At 43.3% G+C, this 25,951-nt stretch overlaps 1 protein-coding gene across 2 annotated transcripts; it reads left to right on the forward strand.

The window, feature by feature from the left end:
• The first annotated feature begins 1,426 nt into the window (after positions 1 to 1,426).
• pxylp1 (2-phosphoxylose phosphatase 1) lies at positions 1,427 to 23,976 on the forward strand. Of its 2 annotated transcripts, XM_010883109.4 has the most exons (7): positions 1,427 to 1,500; positions 2,502 to 2,636; positions 3,517 to 3,660; positions 14,317 to 14,505; positions 14,881 to 15,007; positions 21,729 to 21,868; positions 21,983 to 23,976. In XM_010883109.4, the coding sequence occupies exons 3-7, from the start codon at positions 3,582 to 3,584 to the stop codon at positions 23,032 to 23,034; spliced, it is 1,587 nt and encodes a 528-aa protein (XP_010881411.2). In that variant the 5' UTR covers positions 1,427 to 1,500; positions 2,502 to 2,636; positions 3,517 to 3,581; the 3' UTR covers positions 23,035 to 23,976. The 2 variants fall into 2 exon arrangements, with proteins under 2 accessions (XP_010881411.2, XP_010881490.2); XM_010883188.5 differs by lacking the exons at positions 1,427 to 1,500; positions 2,502 to 2,636; positions 3,517 to 3,660 and adding an exon at positions 11,919 to 12,394.
• Positions 23,977 to 25,951: the final 1,975 nt, after the last annotated feature.

The following is a 25,951-nucleotide window of genomic DNA, read 5'->3' on the forward strand; positions in this document are numbered from 1 at the left end:
AGCTCTCTTCAGATCACCCTACAGATGTTCAATTGGATTCAGGTCTGGGCTCTGGCTGGGCCATTTCAAAACATTAATCTTCTTCTGGTGAAGCGATGCTTTTGTGGATTTGGATGTGTGCTTTGGGTCGTTGTCATGCTGAAATGTGAACTTCCTCTTCATGTTCAGCTTTCTAACAGACGCCTGAAAGTTTTGTGCCAAAATTGCCTGGTATCTGTTCATAATTCACTCCACCCTGAATAATCCCCCGGTTCCAGTTGAAGAAAAACAGCCCCAAAGCATGATGCTGCCACCACCATGCTTCACTGTGAGTATGGTGTTCTTTGGGTGATGTGCAGTGTTGTTTTTGCACTAAACATACCTTTTGAAATTATGGCCAAAAAGTTCAACCTTGGTGTCATCAGGCCATAACACATTTTCCCATGTGCTTTTGGGGGACTTGATATTTGTTATTGCAAACTACAGCTGGGCTTGGATGTTTTTCTTTGTAAGAAAAGGCTTCCGTCTTGCCACCCTACCCCATAGCCCGTTCATATGAAGAATACGGGAGATTGTTGTCACATGTAGCACACAGCCAGTACTTGCCAGACATTCCTGCAGTTCATTTAGTGTTGTTGTAGGCCTCTTGGAAACCTCCCTGACCAGTTCTTCTCGTCTTTTCATACATTTTGGAGGGATGTCCAGTTCTTGGTAATGTCTCTGTTGTGCCATATTTTCTCCACTTGATGATGACTGTCTTCACTGTGTTCCATGGTATAACTAATGCTTTGGAAATTATTTTGTACCCTTCTCCTGACTGAAATATTTCAACAATGAGATCCCTCTGATGCTTTGGAAGCTCTCTGTGGACCATGGCTTTTGCTCTGAGATGCATCTAAGAAAATTTCAGGAAAATCCTTCAAGAACAGCTGAACTTTATTTGTGATTAATCACTTTAAATTATGGCAGGTGTGTAATGACTTCTATTTAACATGAGTTTGAATGTGATTGGTTAATTCTGAACACAGCTACATCCCCAATTATGAAAGGGTGTGCACACTTATGCAAACAGTATAGTAAGGCTTCATTCATTACTATATCAATAACTGGGGGTAGTAATTTTATAAATACGTTAAGTTTCTGGATCCTCCTTACCTAAATCAGACCAGTAAATCTTTAACAAAGTAGTAACTACAAAACTTTATCTGTAACACACCATCTTTGATCCGCCTTTGGAGTTTTGGCTTTTCTGCATACAGTTATAGCTGCAGGCCATGGCCTATTACTGTTTAGGGGGGTGCTCTGAAGAAGACTTAAAATATAACCATTATAGACTGAAACAGTCAATACGTTATATGCCCCATAAAGACTAGCGGCAAAATGTGATACTGTTTTTTTCCGGTCCTTTCGCCTTTCATTTATTCCATAAGGAATGTTTTAATCGCCTCAAAAAAGCCCTGTTTCGTTTAGGCTTACTTAGGCTAGGCGTTCTGAGAGCCGTGTAAATCTCGTCAGGACAAGGTAATGTTTGTAAACATATTTGCTAATATATATATAAGCTTGTATTTAGCCAATATTGATGAAAGTCAACTTTTCCTAACGATATATACACGATTATAAAAATGGCGAGGTGGTGTGAGCCATCACAGACGTTAGGTGGTCTAAAAGTGCATAATGAACGAAATAGACGCTTTTGCAGTCGTGCCGCAAGGTTTCATGGGAATGAATCCTGCCCGTTCAGTCTATAATCTTGTAGTTCTGTGTGGGAAATAAAACAACGTTCAAAACTCTGCAAAGTTGGTATTTTGATGCAATCAAATAGTATGGGAAGAAGATGAATGTAGTCGGATGCATTGCAAGGGTTTTCCAGAAGACGGCGCAGCGAGACATCAAATTCTAGTCGCATCTGAAAGGTGGAGTAGGAGGAGGCTAGCAGTGGAGACAGCTAGCAGCAGGACTGAGTTGCATTGTGGCCAATGGGGTGGGCGGAGTAAAACACCAGCAACAATTGCAAAAATACAGAGTGCCCCTTGATTTCTTTGCATATAATCATTCTATAGAGTCTCCTGAACATTTCCTACAATACATTCACTGCGGCGTATAGAATAGTTTTTTCTGTAAGAGTCAATATGTATTTCATATCCATTAAGTTACATTGTGGAAAAAGAGGTTGTGGAAATATTGTGTTGCTAGATGTAGCACACTGCTCCCCATGATTAGACAGGTTTGTCTTACTCTACACATTCTCCTGGACATTTCCTACACTGCTTTCTCTGTGGAATATTCAATAGTTTATTAGTTATGAGGCAATATATATTCCATATTCTGTCATTGGCATTGTCTGAATTTTACCCTTGGAACGTGTTTTAACACCCACTTTTTATCGAAATTACTCTTAAATATGATCATAATTGAATTGTTGTCAATGTTTTGAGAGGTACATGTTCTCAAACAATTAATAAACTAAATTATTCTCAGTTATTAAGTAATTCGTTGGTCTCTTTTATTTTGAAAAATTCCAGATTTTCGTGACCCGGAAGTGTTTCTTTAATGTTGCTCACAAGACGCAGATGCAGGACTGCCACCACCGCATACGGGGAGCGAGTCGGGGAGAGAGTAAGCTGATACGGCGGTGCTTTAAGTTCTGCTGTGACACGGTAAGACATGATCGTTGATCAATGACCAGCAATATACATTACGGTATTTTGTCAGTTCAACGACTTACCATTGTCCACGAGTTATAATTGGTTAGGTTTATTGTAGACACAGATTTGGGAATTCTGTTTTTGACGTTATCCGTAGCTTTAGCTACAACTGAATTGAACCAACTCACAAGTTTACTAACGCATATTTAGCTTTAGAAGTGGTAACTTTAAGTTTTTTATATTGATAGTCTTTTCCTTTAGTGCATACACGACAACAAGATCATGTAGCTAGCCAGTTCGCTATACTAATTATCCCTTCCTCTATCTGGTCAGTATAGCATTGTAACCACGACGTGCAGACAGACTGTCACAATGTATCAACATCGTTACCCCAGCGTGCAATTGTCTTGAAATTGGATAGCGTGTGCAGCATTGTAGCAATATCACTACCGGTGTTCTTTGGAATGATTTCACCACAGTATACCATTTTAGGGACCAGCTGTTATGCCATGTTAATTAACCAGTTGTTTTGAACTCCTCAAATCCAACTATGACCATTTCTTCATTTGTACACTTTTTGAGGGGAGGTGATTGAGAATTATTTTTGTGGCACCCTTTAATTGTTAAGTATGTCTAATAGTAGGGTGGTGTTGCATGGACCTGTAACTGACACATGGTAGACTTTTAAAAAAATGTTTCTGCCCCTGCATCACATATGGCTCATATCTCTGCTCTATAGTTTTTTCATGTTAGGCAGTATTTAATGGAAATGGTATACACGGCCACTGGCTGCCTTCTGTGTCATTGTATGTAACAATGTTTTTTGTGTTTGTAAATTGTTGGTTTAAATGCCTGTTATAAGAATGGTACTTTCTCTGTTGTGTTTATTTAGACAGCAGGAATGAGGCAAGGTGTGGGTGGCTGACGGACAGGGAGACGGACCAATCGCATGTCAGGATGCTGGCTAGGAATCGCTTCATTCTCCTGGTGGTGGTGGGGGCAGTGCTGGCCATCGTGAGCCTGAGCCTCCAGTTCTGTAAGTTAACTGTATATACATGTGTTTTATGTGTTCTCCTACTAAAGGGATCCACTGACTTGTAAACAGACCGCACCCTGGAGACATGCTATAAATAGACTGGTCTTATCTACTATTATACTCTGATTTAAGTGTTCTCCCAATGACTCGTCTGCTGTGGAATGGCAGGCTCTGCCGCTGGGTCGTTGTTCACCATCTTCCCATAGTTCAGAAATAGTCTCCTTAATGCTGATGAATACAAGGAAACTGGCCCATGCAATGAGATTAGTTACTCTTATTGTAGAATGATAAAAGGATGAGTCCTTTGGTGATGTGAAATGGAGATAACTAAAATACATAATTAAAAAGAGAGCCACATAGAATGATATTGCTGAGCTGCATAAATAACACCCATATTTGAATGAACATTCTTAGTTCCAGATTTAGATAATGATGGGTTCTTGAAACCCCATGTCTTACTGTGCTTTTTACAAGGGGTAGTTCTTGTCTGGACAAGCACGTACTATCGACTAAAAGATTCACTTAATATTCCTTTGGCTCACTCTCCATCCACACACCTTAACCCCCTCTCACTCGCACGCGCGCAGACTTGATTATTTTGGAATCTCTGTCCCCCTCTATTACTTTCTTCTGATGCCATATACAGTAAAGCTACCTTTGTAATATGTAAACCCATTCAGTACAGCTACAGGTGTAATATCTAAACCCATTCAGTACAGCTACAGGTGTAATATCTAAACCCATTCAGTATAGCTACAGGTGTAATATCTAAACCCATTCAGTACAGCTACAGGTGTAATATCTAAACCCATTCAGTATAGCTACAGGTGTAATATCTAAACCCATTCAGTACAGCTACAGGTGTAATATCTAAACCCATTCAGTACAGCTACAGGTGTAAAATCTAAACCCATTCAGTACAGCTACAGGTGTAAAATCTAAACCCATTCAGTATAGCTACAGGTGTAATATCTAAACCCATTCAGTACAGCTACAGGTGTAATATCTAAACCCATTCAGTACAGCTACAGGTGTAAAATCTAAACCCATTCAGTACAGCTACAGGTGTAAAATCTAAACCCATTCAGTACAGCTACAGGTGTAAAATCTAAACCCATTCAGTACAGCTACAGGTGTAAAATCTAAACCCATTCAGTACAGCTACAGGTGTAAAATCTAAACCCATTCAGTACAGCTACAGGTGTAAAATCTAAACCCATTCAGTACAGCTACAGGTGTAAAATCTAAACCCATTCAGTACAGCTACAGGTGTAAAATCTAAACCCATTCAGTACAGCTACAGGTGTAAAATCTAATCCCATTCAGTACAGCTACAGGTGTAAAATCTAAACCCATTCAGTACAGCTACAGGTGTAAAATCTAAACCCATTCAGTACAGCTACAGGTGTAAAATCTAATCCCATTCAGTACAGCTACAGGTGTAAAATCTAAACCCATTCAGTACAGCTACAGGTGTAAAATCTAAACCCATTCAGTACAGCTACAGGTGTAAAATCTAAACCCATTCAGTACAGCTACAGGTGTAAAATCTAAACCCATTCAGTACAGCTACAGGTGTAAAATCTAAACCCATTCAGTACAGCTACAGGTGTAAAATCTAAACCCATTCAGTACAGCTACAGGTGTAAAATCTAAACCCATTCAGTACAGCTACAGGTGTAAAATCTAAACCCATTCAGTACAGCTACAGGTGTAAAATCTAAACCCATACAGTACAGCTACAGGTGTAAAATCTAAACCCATACAGTACAGCTACAGGTGTAAAATCTAAACCCATACAGTACAGCTACAGGTGTAAAATCTAAACCCATACAGTACAGCTTGAGGTGTCATTTGTAAAACCATTCAGTTCATCTCCTTGATGTCAGAAGAGATGGGAAACATGGTTGTTCATAGATGTATCTGCCTTGTCTGTCTGATACGTTGTGAAGTAAAATTTTATCCCACATTTAATATTACTTTGATTTAGGTGTGCCAGTTGTGCACATTAGAAAAACAACCACAAAATAAGTGAAAATGAAAGCACCAACATCTCCTAGAATGCTCAAGTGCAAGTGTCATTATACTGTTTGCAGAAGAATTTGGCAGCAGAAATATAAAGGCTACAGTGCAAGATGCAAACCTCTGATCAGCACCAATTTTTTTTTTTAAAGATAAAAGCACAGAGATCCGCCAATACTGTTTTAGAACAGCGTTTTATGGACTGTTGATTCTAAGGTAACCTTAATCAAAGTGATGGGAAAGCATGTCTAGAAAGAAAGGAACTGCAGATGGTCCAAAGCATACAAACTGCTGTGAATTATGGTGGAGCCAGTGTCAAGGCATGGGCATGCATGGCTGCCTCTGGTACCGGCTCACTTTTTTTCATTGGTGTTGTTACACAGTGTTTCCCAAACACCTGAATCAACTTATTAACTAATTAACAAACCCTTACCTGTTGAATCAGGTGAGCAAGTTGAGGGCAGGGTTTGGGAACCACTGTTGTAACCAATGATGGCAGGAGCAGAATTAAATCAGAGGGATACAGAAGCATATTGGCTAACAATGTATAAGAAAAGTAAACCCCCAAAACAAGCAACAGCTCAAAATGGCTGTAGTAAAGTATCTCAAATCATGATACCAATAATTTGGTGATCTCAATGGGTCACAGACTGCGTTTGGCAACAAAATACTTGCTTTTATACTTTGATTTGCTTTAAGTTGAATTTTCCCAACACAAATGCTCATTACATGGGGGGATGGAACTCTGAAAGTGCTGTTAAACTTAGTTGGTAAAATACAGTTAGGTCTGGAAATATTTGGACACTGGCACAATTTTCATCATTTTGTCTCTGTACTCCACCACAATAGATTTAAAATGAAACAACAGAGATGCAATTGAAGTGCAGAATTTCAGCTTTAATTCAAGAGATTGAACTAAAATATTTAGGAATTGCAAAAAATGTCATACACAGTCCCCTTATTTCAGGGCCTGAAATATAATTGGACAAATTAACACAATCATAAAGTCTTCACTTAATATTTGTCAAGAATTATTTGCAGGCAATGACTGCTTGACGTCTGGAATGCATAGACATCACCAAACGCTGGGTTTCCTCCTTTGTGATGCTTTGCCAGGCCTTTACTGCAGTGGCCTTCAGTTTGTTGTTTGATTGTCGGTCTTTCTGCCTTAGCAAGTGAAATGCATGCTCGATCAGGTTGAGATCAGATGATTGGCTCATCCATTGCAGAATATTCTACTTCTTTGTCTTAAAAAACCCCAGAGTTGCTTTCACAGTATGTTTTGGGTCATTGTCCACATGTAAAGTGATACACCGTCAAATCAACTTTGCTGAATTTGGCTGAATCTGAGCAGACTATATCCCTATACACTTCAGAATTCATCCAGCTGCTTTTGTCTTCTGTCACATCATCAATAAAACCTAGTGACCCAGTGCCATTGGAAGCCATGCACGCCCATGCCATCACACTGCCTCCACTGTGTAATACAGATGATGTGGTATACTTATTTCTTCCCATCATTCTGGTACAGGTTGATCTTAGTTTCATCTGTCACAAGAATGCTGTTCCAGAACTGGGCTGGCCTTTTTTAGATGTTTTGTGTCAGAATCTGGCCTTTCTATTACTGAGGCTTCTGAATGGTTTGCCCCTTATGGTGAACCCTCTATATTGTTCTCGAGAAGTCTTCTCATGGTAGATTTGGATAAGGATATGCCTACCTCCTGGAGTGTGTTCTTCACTTGGGTGGATGTTGTGAAGGGGTTTTTCTTTACCATGGAAAGGATCCTACGATCATCCACCACTGCTGTCTTCCATGGACATCCAGGCTGTTTTTTGCTGCAGAGCTCACCAGTGCATTCTATTTTTTCTCATAAACTACCAAACTGTTGATTTGGCCACTCCTAAAGTTCCTGTTATTTCTCTGATCGATCTTTGTTTTTTGCAGCCAAAGGATGGCATGTTTCACTTGCATTGAGAGCTCCTTTGACCGCATGTTGTGGGTTCACAGCAACAGCTTCCAAATGCGAATGCCACATCTGGAATCAACTCCAGACATTTTACCTGCTTAATTGATGCTGTAATTCCTAAACCCTTCTTCCAATTTGGATCTGAATACCCTAAAATTTAAGTTGACAGACTGCAATTTAAGCCGTCACTATTTAGCTGTAATTTGAATATATTTTGGTAAACAGACAAAATAACAAAACCTGTGTCTGTGTCCAATTATTTCCGGACCTAACTGTATATGGGTTGAAGCAGCCAGAAATAAAAATTGACAGTCTACTTTTGGCACATTCATCTTTTAATCGTTTCTTCATATGCCTTGGGTATACTGCAAGAAGTGCAATTGACTTTACTGTCCCGATTCTTATGGAGGGCAATGTAGTTCCAAGTCAGTTGTTAAACATAATGTAGATCCAAGCTTGAATCTGAATTATATTTTTGTATCTGTAAACAAATAAATGCATCTTAATTCTATCTACAGGTAGTGAGGACAACCCCTTAATGTTCGGTATGGACACTGCTGTTCAATTGTAATTGTACAGCCTTTTTTTGTGTTTTGTCAGCCATGTTTCTGTGCGAATAAAGGCACAGCAGTCCCTCGCATTCTTCTGTGACTAAAGCCTCGCCCTGAATTCAAGTTTGTTCTCCAACAATCGGGCATTAATGGAACTAGAGTGTATTCCCTGAATCCTAAAAAGCCCTGTGGTCCGATGCACTGTATTGGAGAGCCTTTTCTAGTAATTTGTTGTTTATGTAGCTCTGAAGGGGTAGCTACGTGTTGATTCGGGTTATGTCGTGGAGCTCTGCCCCCTAGAGGGCTTAGCTCCTAGTGGTTTACCCCGCTGCGTGAGCGGCCATCACTGAAAATTGAGTATGCACATGTATCAGCCAGTCGGGGCACGCCTGCCCTAATAAATTGCTGAGCATGCCATTACACTTCCTCTCTTTTTTCTTCAGCACAGCTGAAAGTCACTGCTTTGCATTACGCGCCCAAATGTTTTTGCCGCTGTTAGTCGTAGTGCCACTCTGGTTCTCAACAAGGACGTTTGTGAGGGTCTCACTGACCCCCCCGGCTTGCTCTGCATGTGCCTCGCTGCCCCTCTCTACACGTTTTAAGGACATCGACATTGACAATGCCCTGGACTCTAGTGACGACGGCGCCTCCGAGAGAGACCTAGGGGATGAGGAGGAAGGTTCTCCGCGGGACCCGATGCCTCTGACCCAGGCTAACCACGTGGGGAGTGGAGGCGGCCCATCTGTTCCTGCTAATTCTCTCCTGGACATAGATGACAGAATCTCATCTGTGGGCCTCCCTTGCCCGAGATTCTAGATAGCGCTCCGACCCTGTCGCCACGTGACGTAGTGGACGTTGCCGGGTTTATGAAGGCTATCCTGCACCTCAGTCAAGCACAGACTGTCTCCGCTGTGGCGTATTATGGCGCCATCCGTCGTGGGACAGCGCCATCTCTGGTTGTCCCTCTCCGTGAAACGGACCGTGCGGCTCTCCTCAAAGCACCGCTCTCCAATACCGGTTTGTTCGGTGAGGCCATCCATGACACCATCGAGACCAAGGTCAAGCAGTCGGGGGCATGTGGCGTCAGGGCCCTTGCTGCATCAGTCTGCTAGAACTGGACACAGTTCTATTGGTGTTGACTCGCTTCCTGGATGTGGTCAGGGGCCACAATGTCTTAGTTTGTTCAGACAATCGAGCCACGTCTCATACATCAATTGCCAAGGCGGCATCAGGTCTCCTGTGACTGTGGGCTCACGCCCATCTCCGCTCTCTGTCAGCAGCTCATATTCCGGATTGACTGAATGTGGGAGCGGATTGGATGTCGTGAGAAGGCCTTCGAGACAACGTATGTCGTTTTCATCCTGAAATCGTGTCCCTCATCTGGGAGAGATTTGGGGAGGCCCAGGTGGACCTGTTTGCTTCGAGACCGAACGCACAGTGTCGCATTTGGTTCTCCCTGAAGCAACGGGAAAGTGTACTTTGAGATGGTTTGTGACGTGGTGCAACCGGGCGTCGTTGGACCCCGTGTTGCCCCGTTGAGGAGATTGTCTTTTTTACAGAATCTCTTTGATATGGAGAAATCGCCCTCTACCTTTATGGGTTACGTGTCAGCGATTTCTGCTTGTCATAAGGGTTTTGCTGGTAACACTGTTTTCAGTCACCCTCTGATTTAACGTTTCCTTTTTGGTACAAGCCGGCTGCGCCCTGTGGCCAGTGAGATTTATCCAGTGCGCTTTGAGTCTCCCTTTTAACCCCTGGTTCAGAGCTCACTTATATTGCTCTCTATGAAGTTGGCCTTGCTTCTTGCTTTGTGCTCTGCTAAGCGAGTGAGCGATCTGCATGCCCTGGCTACCTGTCTATCAGAGAGGATCTCTGCAGTGCTAAGTTACAATCAAATCCGTTGTTCATGTCCAAGATCATTACGAGCTCTTATCAATCTAGGGTGATTGAATTGCACGTTTTCTTTCCTCCTCCCCACGCATGTGAGGAAGAGGAGAGGTTACATAGTTTGATGCTCACCAGGAGCATCAGATTGACTCCTCCGCTGTTTGTGTGTCATGCAGATTCCCGGGTGATTCCCGGGTGATTCCCGGGTGATTCCCGGGTGATTCCCGGGTGATTCCCGGGTGATTCCCGGGTGATTCCCGGGTGATTCCCGGGTGATTCCCGGGTGATTCCCGGGTGATTCCCGGGTGATTCCCGGGTGATTCCCGGGTGATTCCCGGGTGGACTGCTTGTCAAACAGTGTTTGTCTTACTGGTTTTGTGATTGTATTGCATTAGCCTCTGAATTGTTGGGGTCTGTGGCACGGAAGGGTCTCTGAGCCCACTCTACTTGTGGGATCGCTGCCTCATCTGCCCCTTTTCAAAGTGTCAGAGTCGACGATATATGCGCCACGACGTCGTGGTCGTCAACATCTGCCTTTATTCTTTATTTACTGGACGTTTCTTCTACGTCCTTGGTTCACTCGGTTCTTAGTCCAGCTGCGCGAGATCGATGAACTACGTTTTGGAGACCCTGCACTGATCGTCCATTGCATGGGGTTTTCCTCGCCATCATTTCCCTTGCGTCTGTTTTCTCTGTAGCGTGGCTAATTGAGCGGTATTGTCAGTGTCTGTCAATTCTGCGACCTGAGTTCACCTCGTTAGGGGCTGTCATTGTATTTTTTGAGTTTTTTTATTTTTATTTTATTGCATTGTCACACCCCATGCCTTTAAGAAATTGACGGGAGGAAGTGTACTGGTATGCTCAGGTGTTTATAGGGGCAGGCGTGCCCTGATTGGCTGAGACGTGGGTAATTCATTTTCAGTGATGGCCGCTCACACGGCGGGGTTAACCACTAGGAGCTAAGTTCTCTAGGGGGCTCTGCTCCGCTCCACTCATATAACCGGAGTTACATTCCTTCTAGGGGGCTCGGCTCCACTCATATAACCGGAGTTACATTCCCTCTAGGGGGCTCCGCTCTGCTCCACTCATATAACCGGAGTTACATTCCCTCTAGGGGGCTCCGCTCCACTCATATAACCGGAGTAAAATTCCCTCTAGGCGGCTCCGCTCCGCTCCACTCATATAACTGGAGTAACATTCCCTCTAGGCGGCTCCGCTCCGCTCCACTCATATAACTGGAGTAACATTCCCTCTAGGGGGCTCCGCTCCACTCATATATATAACCGGAGTTACATTCCCTCTAGGGGGCTCCGCTCCACTCATATAACCGGAGTTACATTCCCTCTAGGGGGCTCCGCTCCGCTCCACTCATATAACTGGAGTAACATTCCCTCTAGGGGGCTCCGCTCCACTCATATAACCGGAGTTACATTCCCTCTAGGGGGCTCCGCTCCGCTCCACTCATATAACTGGAGTAACATTCCCTCTAGGGGGCTCCGCTCCACTCATATAACCGGAGTAACATTCCCGGTAACTAACGATTGAACATTTGTTTGCCTGGAAATGGTGAAGGGAGATTTGGGATCGAGCATTGGTTTCACAACAGGGAAGAGAGTTCAGCAAAACACTGGCAGCCTCCCGGTGACAGGGCATCAGTGTTCACAGCTGGTCATTTGCATAATCGTGACATTGTCTAAATAGTTAACTGCTTCCGAAGCCTGAATCGCCTAGCTCAACATCGCGCTCCACAGATTGCTTGTCAACGCTACGTTGTCATTGGAAATGAATGGGACAGCGCTTGGCGGTGGTAGGTGTGTCAACAGCCACGCTTTTCTACACTCAGCCAACACGTCCATTCAGAACTACCTGCTCATCCTCTAATTACTAGACTTGCTTGGTTTATGTTCATTCAGCTGGATGTTCGTAGACCTGGCCCATGGATGTTGTGTGGCTACAGCAGGATGAAGCCTTCGGCTTGTAACCCACATGTACCAATGGTCATTTTTCTTCCTACTCCATGTACTCCACTGTGTGTTTGTGGGTGTGTGACTTGGCGGTGTGTCTGTGCGTTCCTTTCGTGTGTGTGCTCCTACATAATGCAAGGCAAGTCCATTACAAAAGGTCCTTTGTGTGGGCCACCACGGCAACTGGGCTGTGGTTCTGCGCAGGCGTGTGTGTCTGGGTTTGAGGAGAGGAGGACCAGTTCAGTGAATGGGTTCCAGTGTGTGTCTCGCCCTCCGGCCCAGTGAGCAGATCTCAGAATGCTCTCCTTCACTCACACACACCTCCTCCTCTTCCTCATCACTGGTGAGTTTTAACAGTACTAACGGATTCCACATGCTAACTTTAACAGATGAAGAGTCCTTAAAACTCTGCTTTAAGGCCTTAGTTTTACCTTACGATTCGATTGGTGTTTTCTGCTCTCGCTTCTTTTTCTGCTCTGTTACGTTGTTTCAAAAGTCTTTCCTGTATCCATTCTGGAGTGTACGGCTGATGTACCACGCGATGGAATGCAGTTTGGGGTTCATGAAGGGTTAATATGGATACCCTCGCTGTACGTAAAACAGCTGATGGAATTTCACTGCTGTTGCTTTGTCATAGGGATGGTGTTGTTAACTGGTGCATTACTGAATCTATGCATTTTGTTTGTACTGGTGTTTTTTCTGTCAATTAGTATTTAATAATACAGTGAAAAATTTACAGTGCTTCACCTCCCCTCATACAATTTCTGGTTACTCCCTGCTTGTAAAGTCAAGTTAACAACCTTCTCTCTGTCTGCTCGTTGTGTCCAGGGCGTCCAATCTCCTGCTCCCTAACTCTGTCGCCATCCATACCTACCAGCAACATTCTGGACTTTATGAGCTCAGCTAATGTTTTCAGAGGGTTGTTGGTGGATTGTGTGTGAGTTTGTCTGAGTAAGAAGTGTGTGTGTGGGAGAGTGAGAAGTGTGTGTGTGTGTGTTTTAGTGCAAGATCATTTTAAGCAGGAGTTCCCAACCAAATATCACCCCTGCATCCATCTTTTTTTTTTAACAGTTCATTGAGTCAGGCCTTGCCTTCAAAACGCTTGTTAAACTTTTCCTAATCTTCTTCTTAACCAAACAAGAGTCTGGTGGAAGAAAAAGTTAGTTACCAACTAACAAATTCCCATCAAAACCTTCCACTACGGGTTTTGTGTACCCAAGCACCAATAAGTGTTGTGGGACCGACACAGTGCACAGCATATTCCAGAAATAGCACACCTGAATCAACGTTCCCATAAAATATGAAGGCCCAGTCTAACTGATTCAGTGGAGCTAGTTCAGAGCTGTAACCAAACTGATGTCTGGGGGACCCCAGGGGAGGTTTTCGAGGGTTAAGTAGAGCTGACGTCAGTGCATGGAGAGGTGTCAATGAGTTTAGGCAGCAGCGCAGAGTGATGTGAGCGGGGGAGGGTGCACACTCCTGTGTTAACCTAGCTGCGCCCTCGGCTGCTGGCTGGTCTTAGAAAGCCATATTAATCTTCTAGCTCAAGCATGTATGTCAATAGAAACTGAAGGAACATTGCAGCGTACAATGATATGTACACTTAGTAAGGTCAACTGTGAATGGCTGCTGTTGTGCCATACTATTAGAGCCGACATAGTTTAAAAACACTAATCACTTTTTATGTAGGCTATGAAATAATAATAATAATAATAATAACAAAATCAGTTATTTTCTTAAAAAAAAAAAAAGTGGAATAACACGTGTATATCCTTGTATAATCAGAAATACCTTGCTCTCTCTCTTTACAGAGAGATGTAATATTTACCTCCATGTATTTGGGAACGGTTATTGCCCGGGCAGGAGGGCACTAGGTTCAACTTCTTCCCAGGATCCTGTGTTTCTAAATGCAACTGCTGCAGTTCCCACATCGCTCTCTCCTATTGGGCTGTCGGGCCTCGGGTCACAGGTCATTGGTTGTCATGGCAACACTGTGTTAGTTGGTGAGGGGTTCTGTACAGGGTGCTGATGCGGTTCCCATGTAGATGAGTTGGGCTGATGCTGCCCTGAACAGGAGGCCAATAGACTTTGTAGACCTTTATAACGGATCAACCTTTTAAGCAATGGATGTCAGATGTGTTAATGGGGTTAGATCTGTTTCCTGTGTCTTTGCTAATGGGTTCTCAGTCAATCCCTACATTTCTGCGTGTCCACTGATTAAATCTCCCATTACTGTGACTGTCATTTGTCATCTGTGTCCTCCAGTGCACCTGATCCCCACAACACCTGTTAGTGAGGAACCGTCCTCTCAGGGTCAGGGTCAGGGTCAGGGCCAGGGGAAAAGCAGGAAGAGGGTGATCCCTGTCCCTCACACAGAGCCCCCCGAACCAGACCCCATCTCCGAGGCCTACGGCTACTGCAACACCCCCAACCACTCCGAACAGGCCTGGGAGGGTGAGAACATATATCTGTGTACTGTGCCCACATACACGCAATAGACAGCTAAAATAACACCTCTACTTTCCCCCTACTTTCTGCTAGCATGTTAGCCAGTGGCTAAACAAAGGTTTGGAAGAGGCGGTCTCCAAGAGAGACAGTAAGAAGTTCTCAGCATAGCCGCTTAGAATCCCCTTAAGTTCTCTGTCCAGCGAAACCCGAACAAATGTATAAAAAAAATAAAACAAAGTGTACTGTATTTAGATAGCTTTCTGCCTGAACTAATCCTAACATATTGATTAATTATAATCCATCCCAATCACTACCATTATCTAATCCATCTCTGACATCTACAACCACTACAACTTCAAAGATGGTACTCTCTCCTCCCAGGACACAGCCCTGTCGACTACAAGCTGCTGTCTGTCCAGGTGATGATTCGCCATGGCGACCGCTACCCCTTGTATGCCATCCCAAGGACCAAGCGTCCTGCCATCGACTGCACCCTGTCTCCCAAAAGGTGAGGTCCACTGAATAAACATTGCTTTCTGCATTGACTACTACTGCAGTGAGTGTATAAGGCCTAAAATACGGAAATACGGCTTAGTCTGCTATAGATTTGTTGAAGACATCTCTGAAATCTAGTAGTGGGTTTTGTTTCTGTAACTCAATGCAAAGCTTTCTGCACCAAACACTTCGGTAATACAACATTGCATCAGATGTAACTCTTGCTGTTTATGGATTCATACATACTGTACAACTGAGATAATGAGGAAGTACAAGTTCACCCTCTCATCCATAGACTAAAAGCATCACTCACATCTGCAGGAAGTATGATTATGGCAAGTATGATTATGAAGTGTCCCTTATTGTCAGACCATTGACAAGAATCATTTTGAGTGAAGGTAGCAGGTAGACCTGTTCATTCTACCGGTGTAGTTGCATTCATTTCTCTGGCACAAAGCCTCCATACCTGTGTAGTCAAGGGCATTCAGTCTTCGTTGAGACATCTTTCATAGATCTGTTCATGTAAATAATAATGAAAATTAGCCTGCTGTTATTATTCAGATTTGTTAAACTGTATTTTATATGTAGACTACCTAATGTACAGTGACCAAAATATGTTTGGCTCATATAACTTCTTTAAAAGTCCAGTCCAGTGAAAATCACCTGATAGCTGCAGTGAAATAAGGTGGTAGATCATTGATGCTTTTGGGTTGTTTTGCTGAAAGCCATTGTTATGATTGATGGCATAATGAATTCCACTGCCAGGATTTCCTCTGCCAGGAGACAGACACTTGAATGTGGATGGACCTTTCAACAAGACACCGATCCCAAACATACATTAAAATCACAGAAGTGTTTGCAACTAAAAACATATTTTACAACAGCAATCGTAATCTCCAGACTTGAATCCAACTGAAAACCTGTGGTCATAATTGAAGAGGAGATTCCACAATCACAAACCACAATGACTGTCTTTCCACTTTCGCTTTATTCAGAGTATAAAAAGTCTCTCCACTTTCTTCAGTTGCTGGTGAAAAATGTAAGCAGTTATTGCTGCGGAGAAGAAGTTCTTGTTAATTCAATAAATTAGAGTGTGATTGGGGGCTTCAAGTTGTTCAGTCTGACATTATGATTGCGTACATCTTCCCCTGGGGTTAGAGCATGTCTGCTGTGTCGTCATCTGGCATACAATCCCTCATGCCGGTGGTCACAGGTTTACTTTTACTGGCCATTTTTATGGTAGGATCAGACTTGGGTCTTCTGAGAAACCTTCCTTATTTCATGGTGTGTTTATTTCCCTTTCGTCTGTCTCTTTACATCCATATCATTCACAATGTCTTCCCCACCTTTCTTCGCTCTAACTCTCTGTCCCTCTGTGTCATTCATTGGTTGTCATTGTGCTATTGTGGCCAATCTGTTTGGTTTAGTGTAACTACACCCGCTGGTGCAGATGGATGCACCCAGGCCGCACGCACACCGGCTGTACAGACCGCACGCCGCTGTCTCGCTCCACTTTAAAAGCATCATTCTCTCTACAGCTGGGAAGATGCAATGCTGTCACTGTCAGAAAATACTCCCTGCCATGAAATCACATGTGCGCACTGATATTGATCCTCTCTTGTTCTTTCATGTTGGCAATTTCCCATATCCTATTTCTTCTCTCTGTGGATCAGTCTGAATTGTTTCAGCATCCCCTTTCCTCCTCTGTTACACTCTGTTGTTTATGCTGTTTTTCTTTCATCAGCTGATTTGTTTAATCAGGATTGCAGTATCATATAATATATTATTTAAAGGCAGGAAAATGTTAGCTGTAGCCCTTGCTGAACATTGTAAAAAGAGAAGAAATATCTACTTTATATCGTTGTGTGTTAGGGTGCTTGGGGTCTGTCAATTTTAGATGTGCACAAATTCTTTCCTGTAAATTTTGCTCTTGGCAGAGTATTTTGAACATGCTGTGATGCTAGAGTGTATGTGAACCCTGTGTGCAATTATAGATTAATCCCATGCTGTGTTGGTTAGGCTATATCAAGTAGGAAAGTGGGGGTAAAGTGGTTACCAAATGAACCAATCAAAGGAGGGATCTTAAGGAAAAAGTTTGAGTTGGAATATTGGTCAGTTTGGGCTTACTCATACAGATGAATGCAAAACACACCCTGTCAAGAGGAAAGGCGATCTCAGAGGACATTAGGGAGAGTGTAGTGAGAGCACATCAGTCTGGGGAAGGCTACATGTGTACAACCATCTCAAAAAGATTTGAGCTCCATTGGTTTGTGGAAAGGCAAGTCATTTACAAATGGAGATCATTTAACATGACAACAACACAGGACTAGACTTTGAGTGCTTTACAAAATATCCCAAAAGATTATATAACAGCTTAAATTACAACCCAAACATAATATCTGGAGATTTTCAGAATGCTAAATCGAAATGGCATTCATTGGAGGGTTGCTAGGACAAAGCTGCTGCTTTCAGAATTTCATGAATTCTGAGAAATACCGGGAGATTCTTGAACTGAAGCAGCAGAGCTGGACAACAAACCTTTAATCATTAACAAAACTTAAACATTAATCATTAATATTAACTGTGAAAATCATTATTGCCACATTTAACCCCTCAAATGTCACTCAATTGGCTGAGTTCTTTAAGGACTGTTAAAGAATCCCACCAAAAAATGTCAGTCTGATTAGTGGATATAGGAGATGTTTACACCATTATCACTGCTAATGGAGGTGCCACAAGCCATTGAATTTAGGGTTTCCCATTTCTACACACTGCAGAATTGTTGGAGTCTGTTGTTGATGGTAATGGAAAGGATTTTCTAGAGGTTTCTGGTCAAGCAGATTCACCAGTAATTATTGTAAATGTTGGCTTTCAGGGTCAACAATATTTGAGAAGTGTTTTACCCATGACTCTCTAATTTGGATGGCTAGATCTTTGTATTTTTTATCAATACAATGAGTTGTTTTCTCACATGCTGTACCTTTTGCAACACAAATCATACTTAAACACCATTATCCTAGAGTAAATGAAGAATTACACCCACCTCAACAAAACGTCAAGGCCACAAGTTACTTCAACAAGGCTGTGAATGTACTGAGAGACAAGGCAGGAAGGCCCCTCAAAAAGAACATTCGATTCAAGCTGTTAAATTCCACACCCACTCAAAGGATAGCGATTATCAAACCTTTCACAGCAAAGCCCTCATCTACAGAGAGAACTTAGAGAAAAGCCTCACAAGCCAGCTGCTCTTATGTTCACCCACAAACAGACCCTAAAGATCCCGAGAGAGTTATGTAGTTAGACCCAACCTAATCATGAGAGAACCTTGATACACTGGAAAGAAATTGAATAAAAGAGCAAAGAAGTGGAAGAAAGCCTGCCCACTGTGACTGACCTGATACCATCTTAGTGAGCATGGCCTTGCTATTGAAAGAGGCTGCCATGAACAGACCTGGCTTTCTAGAGAAGGTGTACAGTATGTGCAGATGTAGTTGGAAATGGAACTGCACATCTTTATATACTCCCAAATGTACATGCAGTACTTCTTACAGATTGTACACATAACAAAGAATTTGTGAAATCATTGTACCATCACACCAGCAAGATTTCTGAATCGATGCCATGAGAACAGCTCAACCAGTGGTGCACGAACAACATTTTAAACATAACCAAGATTCCTCTTTTTTGTAATTATCATTCAATATATAACTGGTCATACATTGTTTCAAAGCTAATTCGCTAGCATTTGAAGAGCCTTGATTTTTTTGATCTCTTTTTCTCCACTCATAATATATTAATTTTTTTTGACATTTTACATTTTGGACCGAATGCCAATGAAGCCATTTAAATTAACATTCGGGAAGGTTGAGGGAGAAATCCTCTGGATAGAGTTTATTTTTGATATAGCTGCAACAGATGCAGGAGAAATGTGTGTATGCTGGATGCGTGCGGATTATAGTGTGCACCCTTGGGGGAGATGGAGACAGACTGACAGAGCACTAAAGCCTATTTATAGAGGTCTATAATCTTTATAAATCTGTTTTTATTTTGGCCAGCATGTAATTATGGGGATCTAAACGGGCATATGGTTCCAGGCAGAATCCTCGGGGACAGTTGGAGTGTGTTCTTATGCTTCCCCAATGTTAGCAGCGGTATGCCAAGTCAACCCACTGTCTCTGTCTGCCGTCTGTCCTGCTGGAAACACTTCACCCCCTCTTTCTCCTGTCCTCTGTTTTTTTCCCCCTGTTCTTTCAGTTTCTCTGTCTCACCCTCTAGCTTTCTCTCATTCGTTCCCGGCCCCACACTGTGTCAGCAAAGTCATACTTCATCTTCCACTCTTTAATTACAGTCAGGGCCAAATGTGTTGGCACCCTTGCACTTTGTTCAAATAATGCACCATTTCTTTCGAACAAAAGTTGAAATGTTTGGATTAATAAGTATTGTTTAGTTTACGGTTAAAAAATAATAATCTGAATGATTTGAAATGTCTGTGCTTATTCGAGAAAGAAATCCTAATATGGCCCAGACAATGTTATTGGCCCCTTCTAGATGTAGAAATAATCAGTCAGGTGATTCTCCTTTACTATGGGAATTAAGTTTTGTGTGGTGCATCATAAGAATCTCAATGTTATTTTGTGCATTTGACAATAATAAAGACTTTGAGACTTTGAGTTACAGGTGCATGCAATATGAAAATGAATCACTTAACCAGTTTGAATAGAGAGATGAATTCATTCTGTATACAGCACAGAGACACAAAAGCAGAGAATTATAGCCAAGCATGGTCAATGTAAAGGCTCCACAGACCTTGGTGTTGTTGTTTCTACCTTGAGCAATGTTTTCAAGAAGTTTAAGGCCTCTGTCACTGTAGTCAACCTCCCTTGACATGACCACAAGAGTCAATTGATGGAAGATTACAGCTAAAGATTGTTCAATGGGTGGAGTTCAATGGGTGGAGAAAGCAACTCGATTCAAGCTGACCTTCAGACACAAGGTACGGCAGTTTTAACTTGCACCATCTGCAGCCAGTGCAATGCAAAAAGGGTTGTATGGTAGGAGACCCAGAAAGAGACAAGAAAACCTGACTGCAATTTGCCAAAACGCACCTGAAAACGCCACAGTCCTTTTGGGAGAATCACCTGTGGACAGATGAGACCAAATCACAGCATTTTGGTAAAGCCTACAGTTTCCGTTTACAGAAAACAGAAAAAGAACACCTGGAGGAGGTTTGATGTTTTGGTGTTGCCTAGCTTCTTTTTGCACTGGGTGCCTTCATCAGGAGAATCTGAATATCAAGGCATTTTGGAGAGCAATGTCAAACCCAGTGTCAGAACATGGATTAGTCAAAGGTCATGGGTCTCCCTACAGGGCCATGACCCCAAACACACTTTTAAAAAACAAACCAGGAAGCATTCAATACATTATTCTGGACTGTTCATGAATTGGCCATCAGATCTATATCCTGAAAACCTCCCAAGAGATCTGGAAGAAGCTTTTGGGAGGCATCCTTCAAATCTGGGAGACCTGGAGCAGTTTACACTTGAAGAGGGGTGAAACTGTCAGTACAGAGGTGCAAGAAGCTCGTACATGGCTGTAGGAAGCACTAGATTGCAGATCTTTTGGGCAAAAGCTTTACTACAAAATTTTCATTTTCTGATGTTTAATGGATGTTAAGTTCTGGACAAAATGTCCTATAATATTAACAGTGAAGTAAAAAATTATAGAATAAATACTTCCATTTCTATTTATTTTTAGAGACCATTGTGAGTTAGGCCTATTTGGGTGGCAATATATTTGGCCGCAGGTGTACATCCTCTTATTCACACTCTCCCATGTCCTCCCATTTATTCAGTTCAGTCCCTTTCCTGGCCCTGAATCTCCCTGCCTGCGGTCACCATGCCCACTAATCTGTCATGGGGCATAATCACAATCTCTGTTTTATGTAATTAGTTGGTATAATCTCTGGTTAGCACAATCATTTTAATAGCACTAATTTTCCGTGCAGGACCTTTTCTATTGAACACAAGACTGAATCTGAGATGGTAATTTAGGGGACTTCCAGTATCCTACCCTTGTTTGTCATTCAAGGATATTCAGTGTACCAAGCAATGGAAGTGCTTGATCTTTAAGTTATACTGGAGATTGGAGCTTGATTTTTTTTATTAGATTTTTTTACATACTGGAGCTTTATTTGTTGAAGTCTAGAGCTTAACCTTTAAGATTGAAGCTTGATCTTTTAATTACAAGACTGTAATTTGGAGTTCGGTAATCGTTTAGATCAGTGGCTGTTCAACCCCTGTCATGACTCGCTGAGGTTAAAACTCATGCTTTGTCGCTGTAGCCATGGTGCTCTGCTCATTTTGTCTATGTAGCATTCATGCCCTGTCTAACACATTGAACTGCCAATGTTAGACAGCCCCCTGGTGGTACAGATAGCACACTACACATTTCTCAACGTTTAATCCATTCAATCCGTCTGAATGGTTGTACTAACACAGGGTTCTCAAACCCCTCCATGGAGACCTCCATTCTTTCTGTGTATTTGATCTATTCCAGAGCAAGTACACTAGTCAACTAATCATGAAGCCCTAAACTTGTGATTCACTAGCAGTGAAATGCTACCGCACAATTAGGTTTCCAAAGCATGGGTTTGACAACCACTAACCATTTTTTTATTTAATTTTTTACAGTTTTTATTTACCAGTCATGTCACTTCATGTCACCCCCCTCTCCAGGAAGCCCTCCCACCCTCAGCTGAGCTCCTTCATTGGTCACATGGCCCAGGGGGGGCGTGCCCTCTGGGAGGGGACTCTTAGCTCATTGCCCCGCCTCCCTAACCACAACGCCTGTGAAATGGGAGAGCTCACGCAGACAGGTAACCGGTCACATTTAACATAGGCAACCGACCAATCGCATCCCAGAAGGGGTGGGTTTGAATCAGAACTATGCCATGGGATAAACCAGTCACCTCCGCCTTTCTCCTCACCAGGTGTGGTGCAGCACTTGCGTAACGGCCAGCTCCTTCGCCAAGCCTACAAGCGCCACAAACTCCTCCCGGCCGACTGGACGACCAAGCAGCTGTGGGTCGAGACGACCGGGAAGAGCCGTACCCTGCAGAGCGGGATGGCCCTCCTGTACGGCTTCCTGCCGGACTTCGACTGGAGCCGTCTGACTGTCCACCATCAGTGGAGCACCTTGTTCTGCGGCTCGGCGTGTGACTGTCCGGCTCGGAACCGCTACCTGGAGGAGGAGCAGAGGAGACAGTACCGCCTCAGAGTGGCGGACGCCGAGCTGGAACGGACCTACGCTGACATGGCCCGTATCCTGGGTCTCCCCCCGCGTCAGCTCCGAGCCGCCAACCCTATAGACTCCCTGCTGTGCCACCTGTGCCACGGCCTGTCCTTCCCCTGCGCGGCAGCAGGGGGCGCTGCGGGCGACGGCGGCTGTTTGACTCTGGCCCAGTTCGCTGTGATCCGCCGACAGCAGCTGGACGACGAGACAGACAGGAGGAAGGCGGGGATGTATCACCGCTATGCCCTGCTGGCCGCGCACCCCTACCTCAACCGCACGGCCAACAAGATGGAGCGCGTTGCCAGGGCCAGCGCTCCGGGGCGCAAAGCCCGCGCCGGGAGGGAGGAGGTTTTCAGTCTGTACTCGGCTCACGATGTCACAGTGGCGCCGCTGCTTAGCGCCCTGGGATTAGAGGAGGCCAGGTTCCCGAGGTTCGCGGCGAGGGTCGTGTTTGAGTTGTGGAAGAGTCCGTCCGCGACGAAGGTACAGCGGGAGGAACCGGGTCAGGACGACGCCGGTGGGGTGAAAGGGGAAAGTTCAAAGGGCGGTAACGAAGGGGGTGTGTTTGTGAGGGTTCTGTACAACGGGGAAGACGTGACCTTCCGCACAGCCTTCTGTCGCTCGCATGACCGCCACGGCGCGCAGCCACTATGCCCCCTGGATAACTTCCTGTCGTTCGTCAGGAAAGACATGTTCAGCGTGCTTAACGCCATATCCTACCACGACGCCTGCAACCGACGGACAGGCTGACAGGATGGAGGAATGGAGAGAGGGTTTGAGGTCATGTAGCTGATGTTGGAATCTGTTAACCCTAATACCACTTGGTAGGGCCAAGATGTACAATTTAAGTGTCTTAAAATAACATTCTCGAGAGCATATAATTGTATGTGCATCCGTCTTGTGAACAAATGCCATACTTCACGTACACTTCATGCCTTCTTGATCAGACGTAACTTCTAAACTGACAGCCTTGTGGTGTCGACAATCACACCTGGAGACTTAACCTGTACACATTTCTATGAACGTTGACTTTTCTAGCACCCTGAGGATTTTCATACGTTGGTAAGGGGCTGAGCGTTAAGGGCACTCCGACACTTTAAGTCACACATTCCTGCATTCCAACTGGGAATGTTGAGATTCCGCTGTTTCCACGATCCTGCATTGAACAGGAACATTGAAACTTAAAGCATCAATGCTGGATTAGTTAATATCAACTTAGAATTTTCTCTTGATAATGGCTGACATATTGATTCAAACGGTGCTGGAGGCCAATATAACAAGGGCCAGTTTTGCTGTAGATTTAACAAATTGTAATTTACTGCTCATAACGAGGTCAACCACATGCATCCAAACAGAAGTTGATTTCAGTGTTAACTATCAAGTCATTCCAACTTATTCCACTCAATGTTTACTCTGTAATGACAATATTCTGCACCTTAGTAGGTTAGCGATGGCTTGTTGTTGTGGTACGTAGATTCCACTGCTTCTGTTATGCTTTTTAGGGTTTATAAAGATAATAATCAGTAATTGTAAATGATTTCACTACCTAAGGCAGCAATTTATTCAGTGGCCATTCTTTAGCTGGGATTTTATACATTTTTTATTACTTGTGTTTATCATTTTAAATAATTGTTATATCTGTAAACCAGATTACACAGTGGGAAAATAAGTAATAAAGTGTTTCCTCACTACTGTCTGTGTTTTGTGAAAATCTTTGAGCTCTGATATTTCTTTTCTGGAATAAGCCTTAAGTCTGGAATTTCAAGATTGCCTAAATCACTTTTTGTGACACGCCCAGGGTTTGTGGTACACCCAATTTGCTACAGGAATAACCTGTGCGGCAAGCCGAGGTGAAACTCATCAATGGTAAGTCAGCACTAGTGTTATCACGTTTAAAGAGAAGGGCATAATGTACAGGCTTACTCAACCTGACCAAAAATAAATAGAGATTTGTTAACCATTGAGGCATAAATGACCTGCTAACATGCCAACTAGTTCAAGTCACGGAGTCTTTATTGGATTTGATATATCATTGGAGGAGACATGTCTGCTAGGATGTCATCCAGGAATGTGCTGTCTGAGCATTTCTAACACAGAGCGGAGGATCTGATGGTTCACAGTGTTGGAGGTGGCTGATAGATCCTGGAGGATGAATGAAGGAATGACAGCTTTGACAGTGCAGAAGAGGAGTCTGTTGAGGGACTGGTCTTGAAGCTTGCCGGGTTCAGTTGGAGGAGATTCTTCTGACAGGGATAATGAGACTTGGCCATAGAGAGAGTAGTGAGGTAATATTTCTGAAGTGTGACCGGGTTAAGACTGCCAATGTTTTTAGAAAAATTCTATTAAGAGGAATCTTAGAATTCCAATAATTTTAGAAGGCCCTGGAGATTTGACAGTTTGAGAACTGAATCATAAAGGATAATATAATGACTTCACAATTCAAAGTGAATGATGAAACACCATAGTCTTAAATGATAAGGTGGTACTAATGTGAACACGATCGTAATAATCTGTCATGGTGAGAGCAGGAAAGACATGGTTCTGTGTTGCTCAGTGGGAAGAGCATGGCAATACCATGGTTCTGAGTGTGGGGGTGGGCAGTACCAAATAGTATGAAAATGTACGCTACTGTTCGTCACTCTGGATGTCCATGGGTGCTAGGTGATATACATCAAGTCCCTCATAGGGAGAGGCTGACAGGAGGCAGAAAACAGAGAGAAAGAACAACTGATCATTTTAAAACCATTTGAGGTGTTGGATTCAACTCTTTAGTTGTTGCCCAGTAACATTACTATGATGTTCCTGTTTAGTCATAGTCCTTCATAATCGCAATTCATAAATGGCAATCCTGGACAAAGTTCCTTAGTACTCTGAAGATGTTAGCCTAGTGGTATCACTTAATCTAGATGGATATATTTATGATGCATTGACAATTATCACGTGAGGAATTGACATATTTATTGCAAAGTTATTTCTCCTTAAGTAATATCGACATTATGAGCAGAGTTCTGCAATGGGAATGAAAGGTCAAGATTGTTATGTCAGAAGGGTCAGGTGTTGGCTTCTTGATGAGAGGAGGGATTCTAGCCATCTTGAATTAAGGAGAAAAGAGAAGGTGTCTGGCGCTTGAGGAAGAAGCTTGAAAATCAGAGTGATAGAAAGTGTCTATAGCAAATAGAGAGGAAGGGAAGAGAGGTCATTACATTTTGTTTTCCTTGAAAAGGGAGAAGCAAGCAAGTTTATTTATATAGCACAATTCATACATCGAAGCAATTCAATGTGCTTTACAAAGGAAAATATATGAAAGTACAATAACACAAAAACAAATACTCAAATGAAAACATAAAAGAATGGGGGAGACAGAACAAAGATAATGATGACGCAGGACCACCTGGGGGAGGGGCTGGGTGAGTAGGCCTGTGATCACTGACCTGGAGAGGAACTGCAGAGAGATTAGTTGACAGACAGCATCTAGTACAGATGAGGTCAGTGCAGTGTCTGCTTGGAAAAGGGTGTGGAAGGAAATGAATCACAGGTCTGCAGGGTGAAGTCAGAGTACAACGAGAAATGTGCTTATTAAACTGTCCAGCTCCTTGAGGAGTCCAAGAACCAGTGACCTGTTCACTAGGTCAACACTGCCCTATCACCACAGTGGTCGACAACTAGA

The sequence above is a fragment of the Esox lucius genome, chromosome 1 (assembly GCF_011004845.1).
Source record: "Esox lucius isolate fEsoLuc1 chromosome 1, fEsoLuc1.pri, whole genome shotgun sequence".
Taxonomy (NCBI): domain Eukaryota; kingdom Metazoa; phylum Chordata; class Actinopteri; order Esociformes; family Esocidae; genus Esox; species Esox lucius.